This window comes from Gallus gallus, chromosome 10 (assembly GCF_016699485.2).
Source record: "Gallus gallus isolate bGalGal1 chromosome 10, bGalGal1.mat.broiler.GRCg7b, whole genome shotgun sequence".
Classification (NCBI taxonomy): Eukaryota; Metazoa; Chordata; class Aves; order Galliformes; family Phasianidae; genus Gallus; species Gallus gallus.
In genome coordinates, this window is record NC_052541.1 from 12433251 (window position 1) to 12450898 (window position 17648).

General features: G+C 41.5%; 1 protein-coding gene across 6 annotated transcripts in view; it reads right to left on the reverse strand.

Moving 5' to 3' along the window:
- ARNT2 (aryl hydrocarbon receptor nuclear translocator 2) overlaps nt 1–17648 on the reverse strand; it is a 93024-nt gene that overhangs the window by 11612 nt on the left and 63764 nt on the right. For 5 of the 6 annotated variants that reach the window (XM_015292042.4, XM_025153947.3, XM_413854.8 and 2 more), the window contains 6 exons: nt 16880–16954; nt 11566–11717; nt 4537–4609; nt 4254–4377; nt 902–1001; nt 146–284 (listed from right to left, as the gene is read on the reverse strand). In XM_015292042.4, the coding sequence (XP_015147528.1) occupies nt 146–284; nt 902–1001; nt 4254–4377; nt 4537–4609; nt 11566–11717; nt 16880–16954 (663 nt within the window). The remainder of the gene's footprint in view (nt 1–145; nt 285–901; nt 1002–4253; nt 4378–4536; nt 4610–11565; nt 11718–16879; nt 16955–17648) is intronic. The other variant, XM_015292040.4, reaches the window with a different exon arrangement.

Genomic DNA, 17648 nt, shown 5'->3' on the forward strand with positions numbered 1-17648 from the left:
AGGAACAGATTTATCTCTGAGAACAAACGATAGAAGTAAAGTATGTTTAATCCAGTTATAAATGAGGTTTAGCAATTCTTATGTAAAAAGAAGAGGGGTTGCAAATCCCTAATGACTATGAAAACAGAACAGCTTTGACTGATACCTGTCCTGGAAATGGTGGGCGATTTCCTGTCCAGGCAACCTGACTCTGATTCAGCTGGCGAGATATCTGTGTCAGATTCTGGCCTGTTGATGAAGAAGACTGGATGTCGTTCACACCAGGCACATGTACCACAGATGAACTAAAGAAACAGAAACAGTTCCCAGCTTGTAGGATATACTCTCAGCGCACAAATAGTATTACAGGTATTGAAATTTTCAGAATCAAGATCACATTAGAACTGTTCACTCTGTATTAATGAAAAGTGACTTAAGACATTACAGAACTACCAAGCATATTGGCATTCTAAACATACTTCCTGTTCCCTTTAATAGTGGAGTCCACTAGGCTGGATCACTGACAAATAAAGCCCTTGAGGCAGCCTGCACAAGTAAGACAGGTCTGGTTAAATCTGTACACCTTCTTAGGTTGGGTGAATATTCATCAGACAGACACGTGAGCCTGCCCCATCACCTCTGAGACTTGTTTGACTTTAAGATTTGTTATTGCTTCTTAGCTTTTACCAATGACACCATCACAGCAACAACTACCTACTTACCAGTCACTATTTTTATCAAGGTGAATCAAATCTGCTTGTAAGCCTAGTGCAGATGCAGAGACAGGAGCAAGGGATACAAGATAAGTTCATACAGGCAAAGAAAGCCTTTTTGCTATAGGTTAGTGTGGTTTCCAGCAAATTGAAGGAAAAAGCTTGCACTCAGTCATTAGTTGATGTGCTCAGGATCAGGACTACAGTACCTGAAACTCTTTCCTGAATGTCCTGGCTGAAATGGGCTTCCCTGTGAATACAGCTGCTGGTTTCCTGCTGTGGATGCTGAGGCCATCATTTTTTTATCTGCTACAAAAGAAAAGCGAATGAAAGAAAAAGAAACGTTTAGGGGACAAGAAAAATGATTTAAAGAACACAGCAACGTACACACACAGCAGGGGTTGCTCTTCCCTTCTTAGACTTTTATGAAAAAGCCCTGTGGAATACATTATGACACAAAAGAGCCATATGACAATTCAATATGAAATTAGAGGCACAGCTGGCTTGTGTGTACTTCACGGCCCTTCCCCAGGATGTACCTCATTAATGCTATTGTTTGCATGGAACATGACACTGCTACATGCCCCGTAGCCACACAGTCCAGACCTTCGTGGTGCCCACTGGAAGCTGCTCCAAATCTTGCAGCCTGTTTGTATGGAGGTAGCAGCAGGGTTAAATGCACCAAAGAACTGTGTCAGAGAACCCCTGCCCCATCCAGCCAAGGGTTCTATGTGTGGCTTAGGGGAGCCAAGAAATACAGTGCAGGCATTGGAGTGGTGTGGAAAGACAGAGTAGCATAGTGAGTAATACACACATGGAGATGCCATTAACTTTTATAGTCCGCTCTTAATGTGGCAACTGGAGATCAATCTCTAGTTGAATTAGACAACAATGCCATTCAGTCCCTTAATTTAATCTTCTTGCACTGAATTATTCTAAAGCCCAGGGAAACCTCACTACTATTTACTTCTCTTAAAATAATTGAAAGATCTGCTTCACCACCCCTTATTCACTTTCCCCACTTTCCCTTACTATCTTCAAGTGTAAAACACCCACAGCTCACAGATGGCTTTGCAATCACCTGTTGCTACACACCTCTGACAGGCCGAGAAATCAAGTCTGCCTCCTCAGATTCCCCTCTGCTCTTTTCAGACTCCCACTCACAATGCCCTCCTGGACACAAGGCCCACACAGCTCACAAGCAGTACAAGTATTTCTTGGCTTTCCCTAGCTGTTAGAGATTTTGTGAGCTTGGTTCATCAAGGATCACCAATATACACCACCTCTTCACTGTTATCTAAGTTTTAATTATGTTATTTTCTTAACAAGTATCTAATATCTCCTTCCCAGATGAAGAATTCACCTCAGATTACCTCACAAGAACCTCAGAGAAGGAGTATGTATGCAACTGATGCAGGCTGGCATTGTTTTTCCTCTTCAGTGTAGGGAATTGTAGAAACTCCTCACTGGCTACATCCTGCTCAGCACAGACAGCAAGTCTGGGCTGCAAACCTACACTCTGATATAAAAACAGCAGGGAGAAATGGGGACAAGGGCTAGAGAAAGTTGTGCGTATGGTAGGAGGGACTAATTGAGAATGGGTTGGGGTGAGGACATCTCCAAGAAGAAGTGCTGATGATTTTGCCTCTTGTTTTTTTTTTCTTTTTCCCCTTTTCCAGCAGTGTAATTCTTGCTTGAGATCTCTCATTTTCTCAGGCCACCCTTTATGGGGATACCAAGCTCTCAGGGCTGGAACAGACCGAGCCAAAATCCTGCAGCTACTTTAGCCATTTGAAAATGTCTCAACAGCAATACTGAGAATGCCCCAAATGAACTCTAATTCCTCAAGTGGAGAAAAGTTACCATGGCAGCTAGCGGGTTCATGCTGCAGGATGAAGCCAAGACAAAGGGAACAGCTAAACTAATTGCAAGCAGCTAAATCAGCTTTAAGAACTTGTATTCCCATTCACGATTCGACACACTACTTCACTGCCCTTACCATACAAAACTGTATCTGTACTTTGTTTTGATGCTTTACCTGCATCCTTATTCTGATTTCTTTCTAACTCCCTTCCCTGCACCGAGGGCCCTTTACTGGTCAGCCATGACTCTTCTGGCAGCAGGACCAGTGTTTCTGCCTGTAGAATGAACACCTCTGTCAGAACTGCACCACAAGGCACCTGTATGAATGGGTAAAGCCAGCCCTCCTCTTTCCACCTCAGTTTTTAATTGTGTGTGGCCACTGCACGTGATTATCCAACAATCCCTGCATGTCAAACCTGTATTTTTACAGAACATAGCAGAGCATGAGATCTGGTATCAACATAATGAAAAAGTCCTACAAGCAGCACACAGGTTTGTCAATATTGGTTTTGGAGAGCCTATCTCATCTCCGACTGAGAACCATTTCTTTTTATCATTCAGAGAAGACCTTGATCACAGCTCCCATGAGAAATTCAGACAGGGTGAGTGTACCAAAAAAAGCATACCCCGTAAATTGATGAGAATAAAAAGAGAAATGGCATTTCCAAGAACACAACCTCTCAGCTACCTCACAGCTTGCTGCACCCTTAACCCTAACCCCCTCCCCACAGTTGAGAGCTGCCTGAGAAAGAGCCAATGAGGCAGTCAAAAAGCAGAACGTTTTTGCTTGGGAAAACATATTTTAGTGTTTAAGGTTAGATTCCTGCTACCTTCTAATGGACCCCTTTTATGGCCTCAACTGTAGACTTCACTGTTAGAGTAGACAGAAAAGGATGAACAGGGATAACAGAGCAAGTCCCAGCAAGAGGAGGACAGAGTACCAGGGCTATCCTGCAGCTCCACTGCCTTCTCCATTAGAAAAGGCCATGACAGACACAAGGAACCAATGCAGTGAGGTCATCTCCCAACACCCCTGGAGCCAAAGCCCGTGGGTTGTCTCCTTCATGTGCTGCGTGACACTTGCACATTGATTTATTTAAAACAAATGTAAAAACTTCTATTTTTCAGTGGGGACAGTTAAGAACAATAAACGATTAACAAGTCCTTCCACGAGCAGTGTAAATAACGAGCATCATTTCTTACACATACATTTCAGATGACCCCTTCAGTTGTCAGTCTTCTCAATGACTTCTGCCTGTCAGGGCAACAGGCAACATAAGCTGAAGTAAGCTTGAGGAATGTCTGCCCAGCTGACAAGTTGGCTGCTACCTCTAGGAATAGAGCTGGGAAATCCATCACTGAGGGCACTCTGTGAGCACTCAGTCCTCACAGTAATTTTTACGAAATATAGAAGAATATAACTATTTCTGAGATGTCTATCAATGCGAAACATCAAAGTAAATGCTTCTGATATGATGAAAAATTGCAGGCTAAATACTGCCTGGTAAGCTCCTTGATCAATCTCTATTTCGAGAGATGAACTCACATCTGCTGTCTAAGAAAGAAAATATATACTTGGAAACTGAAAGTTCTGCTCAGAATGTTTAGTATCTATGAACAACGTTTCATTCTCACATGGCTGTGCTCCACATCATGTAACCAAACTTAAAACAGGATCAACAATTAAACATCACTTACAAGCAGTTATTCCAGCAAACATCTCAGCAAATCTAGGATCTCGCTCCTGGGAGAAGATAGCATCCGGCTTTTCCACAGACTTTCCACCCTCATGAACGTTGGCTGGTATACTTGGAACAGGCACCTGTTGAGATGCACAGAGGAAGGTAATTCCCTCCATTACATTTCACAAAAAGGAGTTCAGGGATGGTCAGAGTGCATCTTTAATTTGGCTGAAACCTGCCAATGCTTTGCATTTTAAAAGATTAGAGGCCCAAATATGAAAACTACTGAGAAACTTCACCTGAGATAAATCATAGGATGACAGCCCATCTCTTTGATGTACTTCAAGTTCTGCTTGCTGCTGCTGGAGCTGCCTGCAAAGGAGACAAAATGATGCTGTTACAAAAAACAGTTGAGATACAGAAAAAGGTACAGCCACGGTCTTCTATTCTGTGCTGAGAGAAATGTCTCTCAGGTATTTATTAAGTCCTTTCCTGTGAGATTCACCTGTTTTTAAAGCTTTTACACTGAGAACACTTGCACCATAGGAATGCAATACGGCACATGAAGTTTTTCTGTAATAGCACAGAAATATGGGTAGGTAAGTGATGGAGGATGGAATGCAACCTCGCTATATACACTATACACAGGACTTAAGGATTCACTTTTAACACATCACAAGCATCTTCCTCACGTTAAGGATGAATATGCCAAGCATCTTCCCTGATCCTCCTGAAGTAAATAGGAAAACTCCAGCAACACCAATGCAGAATTACACCAGTTAGTGAAAAAGAGCGATCAAAACTCTGTCTGAATGGCACATGGACCAATCTGTTGAGTTAGAACTGAATATAAATCCTTCTTTGTAATAAAACCTCTTTAATATTCTTCGGTACTACCCTCCTAAGGATCCAAGTCCACATCCCATCTCATTTCTGAAAGCTTTTAAGGAATTGAACATCAAGAAATAAATTTGTACTACTATGTAAATGAAGTCATTACCTAAAATAAAACTGTGTTGACAAATGCTGCAGGAAACACAAGTCTCCTGCTAAGGCTAATCAAACAGAAAAAATGACAGTCCTTCAAAGAAGATAAGAATCACTGGAAGTAATAGCTTTAATCCAATTATATGAACTTAGGAAAAATTAAATGTGCAGCAGTAATAGAGAAATACTTCAGAAGAAACTGCCAGAGCCAATAAACTTTAGGGGCTGTATGCCAGAACAAAGAACTTTAGCATCTGCAGATGCTCTAAATGCACTTGATTTGTGTTTAGCATCAGGCACTGCTCCTTAACTACAACAATTAGCCAATACCAACAGAGAAAATCAATGGAAGTCACAAGAAATAACCAACAGGTGACATTTCCTGCAGATGAAGACTTGTAGGGACAACAAGCAGGTGGTGACCACTCAGCCATATCCACATTCTACACGGACAAATATTATTTATAAAAATATACGTATCTTTTATATAGCTGCCACCCAGCACGGGGATATTCTGAACCCTTTTTAAGTTTGGAAAAGACAAATTCAGACATGAAACCCACGCGTGTCCCAAGGCCCAGCTGGGACAGCAGTGCGAGAGCTGCTCAGGGCAGCGCTGAGCTCCAGCAGAGCAGGCACACTGCTGCCATTCAAACCCCATTCTCAGCAGCTCATCCCAATGCACTCTATAACTGTTTGATAACACAGGACACATCACTCGACTTCTGGCACTCTGCTGACTTTGAAAACGTTTTAACAGTCCCTCAAAAAATGCTATTTGGTTTTTCCCGAGGAAGAGTATCTGAATCCCTGCAGAGCACTTTGGTCAAAGGTTTTAGTGGCACAGAAGTGGAATATTTTGTGACCAAATGTTTTGTCTTTTGTGGATTATACCCTCCAATGTATAATTTTCTTTCTACAAAGAAATTACCTGAATGTTCTGCACATTCCAGTAAGGGCTGCTTTCTGTCACTTGGTCACGGTCAGCAAGATTACTCCTAGCTTAAGGGATGCACACTGTACCTATGATGCTCTTTGCCTACGTACCAAAGGAAATACAAACCCTTCAAAATTAGGCTAAAGCTCAGGGATGAGGATGAGACTGGAGCTGGATTAACGAGCTTGATAGTTGCAAACGACACTTGACAGTGGTTGCAGTTCTGTATGCTTCTGACTTCTTTCTGAAGAAAAAGTCACCGAACAGATGAGCAGTTACAGCGGATGAGATGTTCCAAAATAGCAACATCGTGGATTTCAAAGCTCTGGATAACAAGCATATAACTTTGGTCACACGTCAAAGGACTGAGACAAATGTAGAAACCAAATAAAACAACAAACTAGGAGCAACATGATAGGGATGGAAGGACCACTCCAATGATCTTTTTCCATCCTTTGATGCCTTTCAGCCCTGACTTGTTGCTTTGCCATGCAGTACTTCACACAGGCACTAGCTGCTAATAGGCTCAGTGGCAAATTGGACAAAAATCCATGACCTGCAACACACAAGATCAGAGCGGATGGCCAAACACATTCTGCTAGCATTACCATGTAGAGTACACAGTACACAGAATCACTTCTGTACCATGAGTAACAAGCAAAAATGTCATCCCTCCAGGTCACCAAAGCACCATGGATTTTCCACACTGCTTCAGCCAACTGAGAATCCCTACAAAATTACCTCTGGAACGCAAAGAAATTCTTTGTTCTGCAAGCATAAAATGCATACACTTCCAGCAGAACTATGGGAGGTAATTTAATCACGGTAAATCTATGGGGAAGTTTTTCTAAATACCGCCCTGTGGACAATAAACACCCATTAAATCCCGTCGTTAACGTGAAAGCTCATTACACTGTTTCATTTGTTTTTACTACCAGTGCCTTGGTGCGTGTGTCAATAAACAGCACATTAGGTCTCTTCTGTTCCGTAGAAAGCATGTTTTCTTGATTCAGCTATATACATACAAATGAGCCAAACCAAACAGCATGCTTACCAGTTATTTGTTTTGTAGGCAGTCCTCTAACTCAGTGCTCCTTCACCCTTCTCTATCATCTCTAGTACTTATTAAATATTCATGTCATACTCATGCAATACATTACAGATATCTCACTGTGTTAACAGCACTGAACTCAGTGAACAAACTACTAAACCCACTTCCTACAAACACCAAATACTTGAGTGTTTCTCTCCGAGCTCTGTGTAAGCTACGCTGCATCTAATTCAGACTGGAATGCAAAGCCCAGTGAGCATCTTTGCTGCTACTGTGTAGATAGTCCAAATGATGTCTGAAGCCTGAAAGGAGCCACGCAGCAGATCCTGGATCATCTGACCAGGGAGAGCTGAAGACTGCTACTGCGGGCATGTCAGGTGCTGCCACCCAACCAGCCCTGCTGACTGAATGGCAGCACACACACATCCCCTCAGCCACGGGGTGCCAGCTTGTTTCTGTAAGGTGATATCAAACAGCAGCATGCCACCTGTTTCAGCAAAACTGAAACTGCCTTCTGACAATTCTATGATTCCGTGATTCCATAACCTTTGGACTTTGAAACCAAAACCCAAACAATGCTTGGTTTCTATTTCGGTTACACACCTTAAAGCAGTAAGTGGAAGAGAAAGATCTGGGCTCTACGTGAAACCCAACACAGCGAAGTGAGGTACTGCCCAAGTCAACAATTCCAGCCCATACTGCAGAATTCCAGGCTCTCCCCTTGGTGCAGTATGAAACCAGGGCAGTGTGTGGCTTGAGCAAGAAAGCTGTCTGCAAAGCTGAAGCTTTTTGACAGTTAATTCAATTTTACTTCCATTTGGAGGAAAAGGAAATATTCTGAAAAAGCTCCTTTGGACATTGGAGATTATTTCAGCTGAACTAATTTCTCCATATAAACATGGAATAAACCTGTTCCTTTTTCAGGCAAAGTAATAGAAAGGATTTGGACTTTAAATATAATAGTATCTGTATGGACACAATACTGTATCCGTACCATGCTATTTTTACATAATATAGGCACACACATTTCCCTGCTTTGGACAAAAAGGCAGTAATAGAAGTCTTGCAACTGCCCTCATAGAGTCTTCTTCCAGAAACTCTTGAAACTCCTCTCTCTCTGCCCAGTTTCAAAGTCACTGCTGTGAATGGGCCCATCCGTACACGTCGTGATGGATCAGGAAGCCCACAGATAGCACAGGGATCAGGGGAAGCCTTTAGCAGCCCTACCCAAGACAGAAGAATTGATCTCATCAGCATTTTGGCCCAAGAGAATCAGAACCAGGGAGCAGGTCTCCCCAGGCACAGCTGATTCATCCTGCAGGCTGCCTCCAACGGTGACCTGAGCCAGCTGGCTCCGAGATGAAAACCTGAATGCCTCCAGGGCATCTGGAGAACTCATAAATGCATGCAAAGGGACACAGGGCTTCAGGGTTGACAAAAATTAAAACATCAGTATTTCCATAAAGGTCAGAAAAATATCTGATTTCTATGTTTCTGAAGACTTCTATTGCCACCACGACGGATTATTTCATTCAAATGCTGTTCTACGTACTTTCTGTTAGATAAATATTAATCCCAACTATTATTTCTTTCTGGAAATCGAACAGCCCCAAATGCACAGGAAGATGTGGTTGGATGGGTGACTCTTCTTTTCAGCCGAACACAGCACAAATGCTAAACATTAAATGCTTCATTTCTCCAGGAAGTTTCTCTTGGATGGCTGTACCCAAGTGAAACTGAGAGAAGTTTTCTTGTCTTTTTTCTGCAAGGAACTAAGTGAACCTTTGAACCTAATCTCCCAATATTCTCTGCACCAAAAGCAGATTTGGAAAGCTGACTGTTTGAAGCTCCAAAGGAAAATCCTTAGAGCAGAAAAAGGGAAAAAAAGAGAAAAGCAAAACCAAAACAATCAATCAATCAATGAATCCCTCCACAACTGGAACCACCACTGCCCCCTGCAGTCTTTTGGGAAAACACTGCTCACTGACCAACAGAAAATGAGAGCTATGCCATGAATGGAAAGAGAGAGAAAGATGCATGCATTGTGGTTTTAACTATTTTCAGTTAAAAAGTTATTTAAACCTAGATTTGTTGCGTACATTGCCTTTTTTTAAATAATTTGTTGAATTTTTGCTCCCTCAAACTTGTATTTCCTGGAGCTGGCTACATTATCACAGTGAGAGAGAAAGTGGCTCTGCATGTAGCTGCCTACAGCTGTGAGGCAGAAGGCAGCAGTGCTTGGTCTCCAGGTGAAGCACTCTGCTGGACCCGGAGCATTGGCTGCAGCCACTGACATGTCTGGTTGGCTACACACACCACTGAACCACCAGACCGAGAAGGAGCTGAACAAGGAGTCAAAAAGCAGCAGTTACTATGCCAAATAATGCCTCAAGGTATCTAGGAAATCGGAAGTCAAAACACGACCCCAAATGTGCAAAAGCAGAGATATATCCCCAAATGGGCTGGAACAACACTACAATACAGTGAGTTCTCTTTGGACATCTGTCTGAGCAGTGTGAGAGCACAGGGAGAAATAGAAAACCGTTTGAATAATGCATTCTTTCTACCATTCAAAAGCAGACATATAATGGGCTGTATCTTTGCCATAGGACCAGAACGTTTTCAACACGACAGAAAAGAAGGAACATCCACTGTCAAAGTAGCAGCAGGCAACTTCCATATTAGGGCAGCATTGCTGGGTTGTTATTCAGACCCAGCAAAAGAAATATAACAGGAGCCAGAATCTGGCACAATCCTATTCATCTCAGTGAGCGCTGCAATGCCAAGCTGAACAGTATAGAGGAGTCTCAGAAAAAAAGCATTCCCAGAGTAAACACAATGCAGTCTGCAGTTCCACGTTCTGAGCTGTGGACTCCTGGGAACAGAGCACAATTAAGCCATCCTAGGACAGACTGCAGCAGTTACCTTCTACTTTGCTGGCCTGTTTTTTTGTTTTGGGGTTTTTTTTTGCAAACACAAATCATTTTGAAAAGAAATATGGGGCAACACAAATATGGAAATATCAGTGCAGACAAGGAGATGATCATCCCTGATTTCAGGACACTTGTTTTCAATGAACTGTTTGGTTGTTTAAATCCAACTTTTAAAGCACAGAAGACCTAAGCAAACTGATTCTAATGATGGGTTTCACTCAGGTATGTGTCATGTCCCAATACCTTTCTTCAGCAGTAAGTCAGGGAGCACATAGAGACACTTACGAGATTTCTAAGATCAAATGCCAACTCCCTGGGGCTTTGGTTTTCCAAGTATAATTCTCAGCATGCATCTCCAGTAGTAGACTGCTCATTCAGCATTTCCATTATACAGTCTAACAGGTTGAGATTTTAAATCTAATAATTTCCTCAAAGTTTGGCAAAAAAGAAAAACAAACAAGCCACCAAAAAACTCTGGTCAGACCAGAAGTAGATTTTGTCTTAGAAATAGATTAAGTTTACATTGAAAAAGAGGAAATATTTATAAAAAGACATTAAAAAAAAAAAAAACCCTAACAACTACAAAAGCAACAGCTTTATCAAGACCAGATTAGCTTCTGCAGTTTCTGGCTCAGAACTCAGGAGGCTCCAAAATCTTCTCTGCTAAGTTAAACAATGACAAACCCCCACTATATTCCTAGCAAGACTTTTCCTTAGAGGCAGTTCTATCAGCTACAGAATGAGACGCCCACTAATTCAACCTTCTTCTAAAAAGTCCAATGACAGACTTTTGAAAGTATTTATTCAAACACATGATGATTTCATCCTCCTTTTCATACAAGGGGCTGGATCTATCCCCATACTTGGGGATATTCTACCAGATGTTAACAGTAGAGCAGTAGCCCTTCCCACTCCAGCCTACTAGGAAATCACATTGCCAGCTCTTAGAGGCTGCAAAAGCAAGCAGAGCTCAAGGAGAAGATACCCAGGATGATATAACAGTACGACCACAATGGACAAGAGGCAGGAGTCCCGTTTTCTTGTGTGTGCTAACAAGTATCACACATGTAGTTTTCTCTTTGGCTAAGGAATCTGGCTAACCTTTCTCCAATATCATGACAGCTGGCCTGCTGCTGGAAGCTCTGTGCAATTTTAAAGCAGCCTGGACTGAGATCAAGGGTCTGCCTAATGACATCACAGATAAGTGAGGATTCTCCTGGTGCAGCCAGGCCCTGGAAGCATTGCAGGATAACGAGAGCAGCAGCTACGCTGCAGGATCTGGTGATGCAGATTGCTGCAGAGAAACAAAATGTGGCTAATAGCAAAAAAAACCTGCATGCGCATTTACACTGCTAACAGCAACAAGTAAAGCTTCAGTTCTTTCCAAAGCACATGCATGAGCACGTGGAAAGGCACATACTTTACATTAGTGTTGGTGCAGATGATGTATTCAATCTCGTCGGAGTAAGGATTCTGAAAGGTGAAGCTGCTGGTTCTGATCAGCATCCATTCCCGGTTTTTGGTTCGAAAACGGTACATCACAGACAGGACTTGACCTTTCAGTTTCACAACCTGCAAAACCATTTGGAAAGGTTAATAAAAGGAGATTGCTATCTGCTGTGCAAATGAACAGTAAGGAGCAGAAACCAGTGTTCTGAACTTAAATGACAGAAAGCTATGGACACAGCAGGACAACTCTTCATTCAGAAAGACAATAACCAAAAGTTGAAAGATGTCTGCAGCTATTTCCTTCAGAATTGACCTCCCCACGCACACACACACTTTGTTACATAAGGCACTCACTCCAGCCTGCTTATAAGCAGCATACAGATTCAGGAACCAACAGGTTGTGTTGTTATCCCAAGAGGGAAGCTTTAAGAAGGCTTCAATATGGAATATTTGCCAACTATTCCATACAGAATACTTATTTCCACAGAAACCAAACTGAGGCATCTTTTAAATATGTGTATATATATATATATATATATATCATGAACTAAACATTGTACCTGAAACAGAGGTCCACAAGAAAACACATTTTATGAGGTTGCCTGTCTGCTTTTCTGCTTGAGTATCTAGCTATACAACTCATGTGTGACATACTAAATCAGACTACATTTAGGAAAATACTTAAGAAATGTTTTCTTTTTTCTTTTTTATAGACACTGTATGTGACTACTTTTGTTTTTTTCCTTCCCCAAACACATTATAAGCCCAAATCTGTCTTCAGATGACTAACATCTGATCCTGAAACACTCTGAATATTACATAGTGAGCATCTCTACCTATCAAAATCTGTCCACAGGGATTCTGATTTATATTTCCCTGCGGGATTTAACTCTACTATTTCTCGTTGCTACGGAGTACAAAGCCAACACAGGTGCTCACTCACTACAATTTTTGGGCCTGCTTATTAACATGAGTGGAAACTGACGGTGGGTTCTGGGTGTTAAATCAGTGGTAGCTGAGAAGCAAACACTTGTGTTCATTCAGCCTTTTTGGTCTCAGGGCATTAACCTCTGTCAGAGGAGTGCACAAGAGCACTGGGGGCTTCACCTACCCCAGCATGACTTGGAGTCACCTTTCTTAAATGCCACTTAAAGACAGAACCACTCCAGAACAGAAGACCTCAAAGCCTTGCTCAGGCAGTCAAGCTTTTCTGTTGCCAGGACAGCCACCAAGTGTCAGCCCATCTTCCAGATTGCAAGTCTCCTCTGTTTCCACAGTAAGAGAGAGCAGTAGGATGTTGGTGACTTGATACTACATCCTGACATGATTCTTCTTCTTGAACGCTGTTGCACTAAGGAATAGGATTAGTCAGAAATGGGCTCCCAATCAAAGCAACTGCTCATAACTCCACAGTGGAAGAAGTTTTAACATATACCCTGCCCATGAAGCACAAGAACAGATGCATCATGCAGACTCCAAGAAACAAAGCTAGCAGGAGCCATAAGCTACTTTTAAGAAAGACTATCCAAAAAAAGCCTATCAAGTTCCTTCTCAGAAATCTCTGTTCAGTGACTTGGTCTGGCACCCACCTAGCTAGGGCTCTGCTAAGCATCTGCTCCCTTATCTCTTCTTCTGTTCACTGCCTCTTCCTAATGATAGCAAATGCCTTAAAAAATCATCCTTATCTTGTACACTTGTTTCCTTATAATAAGCTTTCCTGTCCAGATGCTGACAAGTTCCCTTTACAGCTTATTTTTCCCAACAAATGAACTGGTAGCAGTATTTAAAAACAGTATTTAAATTGCCTAAGATAAGGCAAACAAAGATAGGAGAAAGGATGAAGAACTTGACTACATTTTGTCGAGAAGCGATAAACCAGAATGAAGAAAAACAGTTAGAGAAGGGTAATTATTCCAAATTAGAAGGACAGAAGAATGGGGAAATAATTGAATAGAGAAAGATAACTAATTAGAGAAAAACTGATGAGGAAGACAAAAAAAAAAAAAAAAGAAGTGGAGATCCTCATGACCTCTTTGATGGGTAGGTGAATTTTTCAGTGCAGAACAGACCCAGCAAGATCTTGCAGGGATGGTGAAGAGCAGGGAATGAGAACTTGCAAAGGATGCACAGAAGCCAGCAATTATGTTGGTCAGAAACAGGTAAATAAAGATATAACCACAGATGAGAAAAAGACAAAAGAGGTTTGCCTCTAATTCAGCAAAATACTCAGCAGTGTGCTGAGCTTCAAATGTAGTGGGAATTAACCATGTGCTAAATTAAACTGCTCTTAAGGGCATAATTGAATACAAATGAATTTACCACATACTTATGGTTAAGTACACATTGCAGTGCTTTGCTGAAATGAGCCTTGAAGATTACTTCTGTGATACCTGAAGCTAAAACAGACCATTCCAAAGGAAGTAATTTAAAGCTGATAAATAAACAAGAACATCCACTAGAAACAGTTCCAATAATTACACAAAGCTAGTCAGATCTCACACATCACAAGCAAGGACAGTTCTTGAGGAAATCCAAAATCTGAATTTGAGAAGAAATAGGCCATGTAAGAAATCAAGAGAAAAGCATCTATGAGTATACACCAAAACAACAACAACAACAAAATAGGATGGCAAACTGCTAACAAGAAACAATTGCTGCTTGTTTTCACTAGAAGAAATGATGACTCAGCATTTGAACATAGAGAGCAATAAGCCACTGCCCATTTTAATAGCATTAAGGAATAAAAATGGATAGTTAATTCTTTGTTTGGACAGCATACTTGCTTATAAGAAGTCTGAAGTCAGGCATCCGGCACTGATCATTTCCAACTCTGCCTTTGGTAGATGAAGTTTCACTCAAGTCAGAAGTTGGGAATCAGGTGCGAAATTTCACCATCAGTCTCCCAGTATGATGGATAAAACCAGAGGCACTGATGGCAGTGAAAATGGCGCAACAACAGCTTGTCTCTAAATGAGCAGTGATGTCCAAGGCCCTGGCAACCCCAGAAACAAACGTGCCAGCTCCAGACTCTGAGGCCTGGATTGCTCTTCCTCTGTGATGAGCATCGAGCTGAAGAAGTGTGCTTGAAACAAAACCTGCTCGCTGGCACTATAACTGCACTGTATCAGTTATCTAATAGTCCTGGCTTTAAGTCAGAAGAAAGCTTACATGGTTTGAAATAATTTGGCTGGCACTTACCTAGGATCTCTCTGTTTATTTTTTATTACTCTTCCACCAAGCTACCTCTGCCGGGTCTCACACAAGAAAAAGGGAGGCCTAATGCAAACAAATGCCACATCTTGTTGTGGATTCTCTATCCTTATCCACTGTGCTTCCTACAAGTAGTTATCTTAGGAGAAACTCAGTATTCACCCCGTGTCTCCAACAAGCAATTAGGTTAGGAAATGCGCTCCAATTCTGTTTTTGTCATTTCAAGATGATCAACTGGCTATAGGACTAAATGGAAAGAATACCGGAAAAAGAAAAAAAAGAAAGGTGCAAAAAGTATTAGTATTGCCCAGAAAAAAATCTGAATAATGACTCATAAGGCATAAAAAATTCTGAATAATGACTCATAAGGCATAAAAAAAAAAACCAAAAACTTTTGTAGTTTGAGTTCAGTGCGCAACATTCTTTATTCAAGAAATTTCTACTACCACACCCAGGGTAAAAAAAAAAACCCAGACCTTGTGTAAGTGTCCAATCTGAACAGTATCCTACTGGATATCAAATAGCTGCATTCTGGATCCTTTGATACTGAACTCTATTTGTTGATCTTGGCCTTGAGAGTAACTCATTCTGGCCTGATTTTCCCACCCTGATGAAGGAACTTATCTTCCCAAGGAAGTAAAACCTTTGAGATGGATGCTGGCAACTGACCAAAACCTGCATACCCATCCCCACCCCCCCCCCTCCCTTCCTCTGTTATACACCAACCTGGCTCTGGCACTGCCAGCGAATTAAAAATATCAAGTTTTAGAGGGTTTGGGGGAGGAAAAAACAAAGAAGGGTTTTATTGGAAATCAGTTACCTTTCTAATGAAAAGACTTCTAAGGCTAAACTAACAATAATAAAATAAACTGCAGTGATCTATTGTCCTGAAGTATGAATAAAGCAAACATTAATTCTGTAATAATATATAAAGCATTGAGATCACTGGTGGGAAAATCATGAACTGTCTTCCAACAGTGCACACAAATAAAACAGCACAAAAGAGATTCCAAGCTAATGTTTAACCTTTACTTTTTTTACATTCTTTAGAAATAAAAACCACCTGGTGCATAGCTGAACTGTTTATATCAGTCTTTTATTCCGTGATTGAAATAACAGCCCCGATCACACTGCTACCGTACTGAACAAAAATATACAGCAAGAGGAATGGCCTGCTAAAGAAACAGCACAGTATTTTCATAGATTGGATGCAGGTTGAGAGAAGAGGAACTTTCACTTCTAATTTGTGTTTTTTTTTCCCGCTGCCTTTCTGCATGACCTTGAAAATCACACAAATCCCTGACCCAGCAAGTCACTTACACACATGCCCAATGCTGAGCAGTGACAGCAAAGTCCCCAGGAACTGACTGCAGGATACAGCAGCAGCCCTTGTGGCCTGGTGCACTCCCAGCAAGCACAGTGAGGACTGAACCTTTAACCAGACTATTATTCAGCTTTCCTGAGCCCCAGGCAGCACTCAGACGATCACAGACGGATGTTTGACATGTTATTATCTAGCAGTATTCTGTCACTGTCTCTTGGATGAATTAGTGGAATCAATCATCTGGGCTTTACTGAATCACAGCGTATGTGTTTTCGCTGCTTTTCTTGCACCACTGGTGCCATCAGGCAACAGGCTCAGGGAGCTGAGCCATCTGAAAGCTCATCCTATGCAAAATCGAGCAGCTCTTTCACTAACTCACCAAGCAAGTCCATCTGTGATGGCATCAGGACAGTAGGAAGGGTGGGGAGGTCAGGGATGGCAGAAACAAGAAGTGGGACCTGACTCCTGGTGGCAGCAAGCCGTCATGTAGGTTTAGCTGCACCATCACACCCACAGGAAGGTAGGGCAGGTGATTTATTTCTGAAAACAGAGCCAACAGATGCTGCAGCTTAAGCTAATGTTTGTGCAGCTTAACTGTTTATTAACAGATCAACAGCTTGTCTTCTATTTTGCTGCTCCTTCTCCTGGATAACGGGAAAAAATACCTTGGAATGTAAAATAAAAGCTATTTCTCGGAATAACGCAGTAGTTAGTAAATGAATGGCAGAAGAAAAGGAACAGGATGCAGTACCTGTTGAAAACTCTCTCTCAAATGGCTTTGATCTTCAGGATGGCAGAATTCTAAAATGTCTTTCCCCAGAAGATCCTAGAATAAAATAAAAACTGTGTGAAAAATAAAACAGAATTGTGTAAAAAGCCCAAAGTGCAACACAACTCCATGTGCAGATCTATAAGTAACCCCCGCAGACATTGGATCCATCATCCTCAACAGGACTACTCAGCTAATCAAAGATGAACACAGAGGAAGGTTTGTAGGCAACACTGCAGGCATGACGTCTCACATTATATTTGTACAGTTCCACAGACATATGAGTTTACAAACAAGCATTAAGTTAATTCTAATACCCGCGAAATGGTGTCTTGAAGAGACTGATCTACTAAAATAAAATATATACAAAATAAATGGGAAAAACAAATGATTTTTGCCTGTAAAATAGAAGCGTCGAGAGTTATCTGAGGGAGGGTCACAGTAGTCAGAAATTCATTTATTATTCTGCTCAGTTCTATGAGCAGACTCCTACCGAGAGGAGCAGATGTCAGTCTAAAAGAAAATAATGCCATAAATGATCTCTCCTTACAATTCAAGAAACTGGCAGAAGTTAAGAACTACAGGACTAAAACTCCCTCCAAGCCCTGTTAACTTTCTGTCACAGAATGTATTCACTCTGCAAGATTTAAAGCATCTTGCTGTTAGGATTTTAATTGGATCTCCAAAGAAGAAAAAGACAACCCTCTTAACAAAGGGGAAAACTAGATTTTACAGAAGCATGGCCAGCATA